This window comes from Plasmopara halstedii, assembly GCF_900000015.1.
Source record: "Plasmopara halstedii genome assembly, contig: Scaffold_3060, whole genome shotgun sequence".
Taxonomy (NCBI): domain Eukaryota; phylum Oomycota; class Peronosporomycetes; order Peronosporales; family Peronosporaceae; genus Plasmopara; species Plasmopara halstedii.
The window spans coordinates 2,633,491-2,641,189 of record NW_020189964.1 but is presented as its reverse complement, the minus strand read 5'-3'; the positions used below and the strand labels follow the sequence as shown (position 1 = coordinate 2,641,189).

At 44.3% G+C, this 7,699-nt stretch overlaps 2 protein-coding genes across 2 annotated transcripts; both read left to right on the top strand.

Moving 5' to 3' along the window:
- Positions 1-2,537: 2,537 nt before the first annotated feature.
- Positions 2,538-3,357, top strand: PHALS_07037 (uncharacterized protein; the record flags this gene model as incomplete). The annotated part of the gene is made up of 2 exons (XM_024720435.1): positions 2,538-2,740; positions 2,970-3,357. The coding sequence occupies 2 exons, from the start codon at positions 2,538-2,540 to the stop codon at positions 3,355-3,357; spliced, it is 591 nt and encodes a 196-aa protein (XP_024585634.1).
- Positions 3,358-6,495: 3,138 nt separating this feature from the next.
- PHALS_07036 (RxLR-like protein) lies at positions 6,496-7,464 on the top strand (the record flags this gene model as incomplete). The annotated part of the gene is made up of 1 exon (XM_024720433.1): positions 6,496-7,464. The coding sequence occupies one exon, from the start codon at positions 6,496-6,498 to the stop codon at positions 7,462-7,464; it is 969 nt and encodes a 322-aa protein (XP_024585633.1).
- Between the last annotated feature and the right edge of the window lie 235 nt (positions 7,465-7,699).

Genomic DNA, 7,699 nt, shown 5'->3' with positions numbered 1-7,699 from the left:
AAATAATTCATTCTTACTCTTGACAAGGAACTCACACCATATCATGAAAAATCATCCCCCAAAAAGATATAGTTTGCACCTCCCTTTGACGGAGCCTTCGTTGGGTCATTATATCTGTGTATACGTGCTCCAGAACGCGTGTCGTCTTTGTCATCGAAGGGGTAGAAAATACTGTGATTGATAGTTTATCCTTTCAAATCTCGGCACATAATGTTCCTATTTCCTGTTTGATTATCGAGATGGCTTTTGTCAAGCGCTATGTCTTAAGCAAATTATCCCTATTTGGGTGTCTTATGCGGGCATGCCAAACCTCTCAACGAGTGTTAAATCTGGAATACTCCGCGTAATATGCTTCTTCCTAATTTTAGTCGAGCCTGTACGCTTTATCGGTTCATAAACCCGATGCAGTCGCCTTCTCTTTTTTTCAGATGACACAAGAAAAATATAAAAATCTCGATACTCATACCACGTTCTGCATGCTTGCCAACCGACAACAATAGTTTGTCAATTACTGAGATATAAAAACATCGCTCATGCGAGTGCCCTTTCCACCCAAACCGACCAATCTCCTTTGCCAGCTTTTTTATGAGTATATTTTTGACAACTGCAATAGTCAGTTTTATGCATGCGCCAAGGGCCTCACTCTGTGGAATGCGACGCTTCCTGCTGACCGACCTTCACCCACTGCGAATACCGCGGTATCATTGCTGACACGCTTCCGACCGGACGTTTTCGCTTTACATTACCAACTTAGTCACAATGAAAATACTTGCCCTCATATTTGCTGTTATTGCGAGTAGCACTACCTTTTCGAACGTTGCCTCTGTCGACCTTCTAATTTTCCAGTATTCCCACTTACTCGGAACGCTTTATCTGTTGCTTTTTTTCTGTGCACCTTCCCTGATTTCATTTTTTTGTACAGCTCTTCTTGACTTCAATCAATGTGATATTCTCCGCATTCTCCAGAAATGATAAGAACAAATTATATTCTGCCGTCAGACTGCTGAGAAGTACCACCAGTTGGTGCGACTCGTTTATTGGTATCCCATTATCTGGAGCTCCACAGCTAGCTCGTCAAATTCGACAGGATATTCCGCAACGCTCGTATCTTTATCCTTTATGAAATAGTGGAATCGTCACGCTCTCGCCATGCGATTTTATAGTTTCGAGTGATTGTAAAATTCACGTAGCGTTCAGCATTCCTCCATGGCAATGTTGCCGATTGTATCTTGGTCTGATTCTATTTTCAACTCCTTGCGCAATGATACTCAATACCTTGTCACCATTTATAAGCCACGACTCTGTAATACTGCTCTCATCATTTACGGATATGACACGCCTAAAAGGATCATCCTTTTACAGAATTCAAAGTGGTAGTAATTACCACATGTCGGTGCAGCTACCTTCACACATCGTTCCTGTAAGCTTGAGACCTGGGTCTTTGGGCGTGCGGACGGCCTTGCAGTGCTTCATCTCTTACTTTTTTAAAACATCACATGGACCTCGGTGCGCTTGTTTGTCATCGTGGTTCCGTTCGTTGTAGTGAAGGGAGGCGTGGTGATGGTCACGGGCGGCTTGGAAATTCATTGCTTAAGCGTCTTCACTGCTCATAATGGCATCGAGCAACGTTAGTGCCCTCACCGTGAGCTGTAATGGCATCAAGAAGAACGATTGCCTATTAATTACGACCTTGCTCTCTAAAAGTCCTTGGCCACTGTTGACTTGATGGTAAAACCAAGAGTAAAAAATTTATTATGTTTCAACGTCTTTCTTAACGAATGCATATCTGTACCAAAAGACTCTGCGCAAAAACATGATCTGGTAAGTGGACCATTAAAATCGCTGAGGAGCGTAAAAAACGGCATGGAATCCCACAATGAGCTCCAGATACCTTGGAATAAAAAAAATATATCAAGGAAATCTGAACCCTCAATCATGTAAGTGAAGCCATAAACTATTACCACACCACTTGGTACATCTGACTTTGTTTTATGTACCATACTGATGCATGTAAATACAAATAAAGCCGCAATATTGTCCCTTATCAGTATTTATCTCGAAACACTCCTGAGAGCAACGGATGCCGTTCGTAATTTAATGTAGGAATTATATTCGTTGATTTTCGATGTGTGTTGACATGCAGCGTCCGATCGTAGTGCAAGTTCTAGAACTAGCGACAAAACAGAAAAAAACGGCATGTGAAACGTTTCGTGCTTTCTTCGTGAAGCATTTACTTCATAAACATGTGCGATTGAAGACAGAGCTGCTTGAAATCTCGCTAGGCACGGAAATAGACCTGGTGAAGCAAAACGAGAAGTTTGATGATTAGTGTTAGATTGACTGCAGTAGGAAAGGTCGTGATCGAGGACGAGAGACTGATCATTCTACTTAAAGCTTTACCCCAGGAGTATGATCATATAATCCATATTATCGAGGCACACGAGAACGTGATGTTGCTGGACGCAAAAGAGATGCTACGCCGTGAGTTCGAGTTGGCTTAAAAGAGAGAGGAGAGAGAGCAAGCAATCAAGGCCTCGATGCGCGAACAAGGTGACGAGTTCGTCGTGAAAGAGTTAAAAGAAGACGACGTGGTGGTCGAGGTGGCCGGGGTGGTCGAGGTGGCCGTGGTGGTCGAGGTGGCCGTGGCGATCGTGGAGGCTACAATGGCGGCCGAGGACAGCACCAAAAGAAGAAAACTGGACCAGCATTTCGTGGGTATTGCTTTACTGCAAAGAGGACGGTGACAAGCGTGACGACTATACTGAGGTGATGAAATTGGAGAATAAGTTTGCTTTCTCGGCCACAATGAATGGTTCAGCACTGGCTGCTTGATAAGCAAGAAGCCACACGACGGGTGAAAAGATTGACTTTGTGGAGTAGCAAGTGTTCAAGATGCCAAGCATCAGCACTGTGGCTATTGGACAGCAATTTCTAGGGAGAGGAAAACGAGCTATGTGTTTTGTTGTTAGAGTTCAACAAACGATCAAGTTGACGGACGGTTTGTATGTGCCCCAACTATATAAGAAGCTGGTGCCCGTTCCGGCGTCGGCGGAATGTAGCGCGGTCATGCAATTTGAGCGCGATCAAGCGACGCTGGAAGTGAATGGAGAAGCTCTGGACGTGATTCATCGAAACATTGAGCTGTTCATGAAGCATTTACAACAGCTGAAGAAGAAACAAGCCGTTCGGTTAGATGCTATAATGCGTGGAGATTGGGCGTTATGGCATGTTCGACTGAGCCATATTTCCGCATCAAAGATGCAAGCTGCTGTAACGATAAATGATAGACTGCCTGGACTTCAACATCTAGAAGATAACGTGCTCGCTAATTTGGTGGCTGTGCTTAAGACAAGATGACGACGAGTCCGTTCGCGCGATGATTCGGCAGTGAAGTCAAGACTAGAAGCTCTCTGGAGGTCGTATGCACTGATGATGTGGGCCCAATAAAGCCCAAATTGAAAGGTGGGACCTTGTATGTGCTCACATTCATTGACGACTACAGTAAATACGTCTACGTGTATCTGCTTTCTCTGGAAGAAACAACCTTTTGATCGCTTTCGCGAGTTCAAGGCCCTCGCAGAGAACCGAACTAGCTACAGGAAAAAAGTGCGATCGTAGCGGTGGAGGGTACATAAGCGCGAATTTCAATTGGTTTTGTGCCACTAACGGCATCATGCATCAAAGAAGTGCTCCGTATTCTCTGCAGCAGAATGGATTGGCGGAGAGATTGAACCGCACGTTAATTGAAATTGAAATGGCCCAAGCAATGATGTATCCCATGGACGTGGAGCGACACTGGTGGGGAGAAGCCGTGATGACAGCTGCTTATGTAGTGAGTTAGTAAATCGTATGGTGAACAATGCGCGTCGCGACAAGACTCCAAACGAAGCTCTAAGCGGCACGCAGCACTCACTCAAGTACCTTCTAGTATTTGGATCTACCGGGTACGTGTATCTCAAGAAGAATGAGAGGGCAAAGTGTAACGCGAGTCGCAACGCTGCGATATGCAGACGGCTTGAAGGCATACCGAGTATGTGACCTCGAAGACAAAAAAATAGTCAAAATGCGCACAGTGACGCTCAATGAGTGGCCATCTGCTCATTGTCACGATGCTATTTTCATTGATAACGGAGATACCAAACGAAGTACGCGCTCGAGACGACGACGGCGGGGTGAGTGCGCCGATATGTGCAAGTGTACACACTGCCACAGACATCGAGATCAATGGAACGGGAGATGACCTTATGCGTATGGAGGTAGATGGCTCTTTTGTTCCAGCTGGCGAAGTTTTGCTTGAGGGGGGGCTCCTTGAGTGATTCTCGCGCCGTCGCTGACACTACACGTTCAGGCGAAACTTCGCTGGAAATTTTTTTTGGAAAGTGTACTGCGATCTTGTCACCCCAAATATACTAGAGCTGTCTCGTCAAGACTAAGCCACTACTTTCTACCACTACTCGCGATATTAAAGCTCCAGAGCAACCCAAGCGAGTAACTATGGTGATGATTGCATGTTGGTTAGCGGTAAATCAAGGTCTGGGCGTGGGCCTCGTATTAAACAGACTCGGCTATAATTCAACGGAGATGAAGATGATGACATTCCTCTGCTTGCAAATGTACTTCATGTGAGTTCACATGACGACGGTGTAACTAAAAGATCGGACCCTAATCGCACTCGGCTTGATAATTACGAGATCGCATCAGAGGCCACGGAAGTTCTTGCGAGCCATGCAGAAGCGATGGCATTACCCGAGGCCAAGCGGTGTAAAGAAAATATTTGCTAAGAACTCAGTGCACACGTTCGAGATCATACTTGGGATTTGCTCAGGCGCCCGCATGGCGCACGAGTTAGCGGGTTCAAGTGGCTATTTGCACACAATGTTGATGAGAGCGGCAACATTGTCCGATATGAAGCTCGCTTAGCGACGCTTGGCTATTTGCAAACTCGTGGCGTAGACTACTACTACACGTGCTCCCCGGTGGCGAGCACCAATACTATTCGCGCGTCCTTTGCGGTGTGCTGCAGCAAGTGTTTGAGGGGGTTGACATTAAAACCGTGTTTCTTAATGAATTGCTAGATGAAAATAGGTACATGGTCGTGTCACAAGGTGCTCGGGTTTACGATGGGTTTGTAGGCAAGCCACAGCGAAATGTATATGGTTTGAAGCAAGTCGATGCAGTCTGGTAAAAGACTATTCGAACTGCATTTGTTGACATGGTATTCGTACAATGCCGTGCAGATCCGTGTATGTTTGTCCGTCTCGTCAATGATGACAAGCCTCCTGTGTACATTGTACTCTATGTCGATGATATGTTATTGGTTGTACCGCGGATGCTGAGATAGATGCGATTTGTGCTGCAATTGGGCTGAATGAATAAGACTATCGTCTTTCGTTACATTCCAAGAATTATCATACACTCCGTCTATTCTACCACCAAATGGTGAAATATCGACCGAGTATGAGCCAGATAAGATGTACATCCAGGAAGTATTAAGCTTGAACCTGCCTGAACGTATTCCGAATTTTTCGGAATAAGATAAGCGAATGTACTCGCGTGCGGCTCGTGAGAGACAAACCTTCTCACCGCATATCAAGACATCATACGCTTTTTAAAATTGTTACGGCGTAAGACGCAGATGTTGCAAATTTTCTAACCATCTATCCTGGCTTTCTCATGCTTTTTAGCTACCAGTCAAAAAAGAAAGAACTGGTGGACTTGGACCAAGGTTGGAGAACTCTTATAACCGAAATGCCGACAAGCCCACTTCCAGAATCGATACAGGCTGCAACATCGATGTAGGATAATGTGTAACCCGCACCTAGCCATTCTGCGTTAGCCCAGACTATATTGAGAAGAGTAAAAATCATATGAGATTTAAAGCAAAGGTTCGCAAAAGTGCGGATCGTTAGACATGCAAGATATGTTGATCTTATTCAGGCTGTGTAAAACGATGATGTTTTGGCTACTGTGCATCACCCTAATACTCGCATGTGGTAGATCTTAAAAAGCTCATTTAATCTCGGCGTGTCTACCTTCCTGGGAGATTTGAAGGGTCAAGCCCCTCCTATTACGTGCTAGCCGACAAATGTGTAAAAAAATCGAGTCTGAGAAGCTTTTGATGAAAATGAGTTATGTTGAGCAATTCCAATTATCATGCACTCCGCCAATTCCACCACCAAATGGTAGAATATCGACCGAGCATATGAGCCAGATAAGATGTTTATCCAAGAAGTTTTAAGCTTGAACTTGCCTGAACGTATTCCGAATTTTTCGGAATAAGATAAGCGAATGTAGTTGCGTGCGGTTCGTGAGAGACAGCTGTCCCAAATCTTCAAGAAATCTCACAATTTTATCTATAGTCAAAAAATAAAAAAATTACCCAAAGATTACGGTTAGTAATTGCAGCGTACTACGTACCACGTGAGAACCATTCATTCTAATTTCGCTCAATCCTTCTAAAAGCTTCATTCTACAATAAGTTTCATCTCGAACACTATGCGCGAACCAGCTTTCTCCTTCAGACTGCATCTTTTTGCTGCTATGATTCTACTTGTCGATGTCTTTTCAGCGCTCTCCATCACGACTCAAACTTTCCGAAACGTGCAGCGGCATTCAACTGATCGCCAGCTGAGAGCGCGGGATTCACAAGCAAAGAATTATGTGATTCGCGACGAAGAAAGGATGCCACTCCGTAAACTTCCGTATGATTTGAACCTGAGTCTATCCTCCCCGCCGGTTGCAACATTGAGAACTGCTTTAGAGTTGTTATATCCTCAAGCTGGACCGTCGCAGCTCTGGCATTTTGAATTTGTGACACAAATGAAACGTGAACTGTCCGTCATGCAGTCGCACCCAAAAAAACTGATTTTTGATCAATTGATTGGCGCGATGCGTTCAATGAACCGCAACATGCATATGAAGTGGAACCACGCATCAGATATATCCGAGTTGAGCCCCTATACTCAACTAATCCTCCCCATCGCTCTAAAGCTCAGACAGAGACTGAGTGAAGGTGCATCAAATGATGCTGATTGGATGTCTCTTTTGATGAGATTGATACCTTACGGGTTTCTTCGTAAAGAAGTGGAACTATTATTGCGCACTGCTGGTTACGACAACGTGCAGAACTATATCGCTTTATACGATCAAATGTTGTCTAAAGTATCAGCTGAGGACACTTTAAAGTTTCAGCTTCTAGATTCCAACATCGCACCAAATTTCCAGGAACTCAATAAAGAATTCCTTTATCGCTCTGTATCCTTGCTCGCAAGCAAAACAGACGGCGTAACAGCGGATTCAATTGTTCAGACTACTTGCTGGAGCTTTATACTGATACAGTTGACCAAGGCTAAGTACCCACAGGATGAGCTGCAGAAAATTCTTGAAGACTCGATGCCTGCGGAAAAAGTGGTCGCAGTTATGAAGTCCTATAAGGAAGGCTTTCCGAATCCTGCACATCGCTAATCGAACGCTGTCGATACAATGGATTGCAAATTTACTGAAATGTTTTGGGGTCTAGCTACTTTTAATTCACACCTCGCAGCTGAGTGGACGAAGCTCTTTACATAAGAAGGTATAGGACAGATTTGTTGTATTACATAATGCATTAGTTTAGATTACTCTTACGTTAATGTAGCTGTATGGAATTTTAACGATAATAGTATCTATGCTTTTTTTTCGTGAAATATTTGTGTAATAT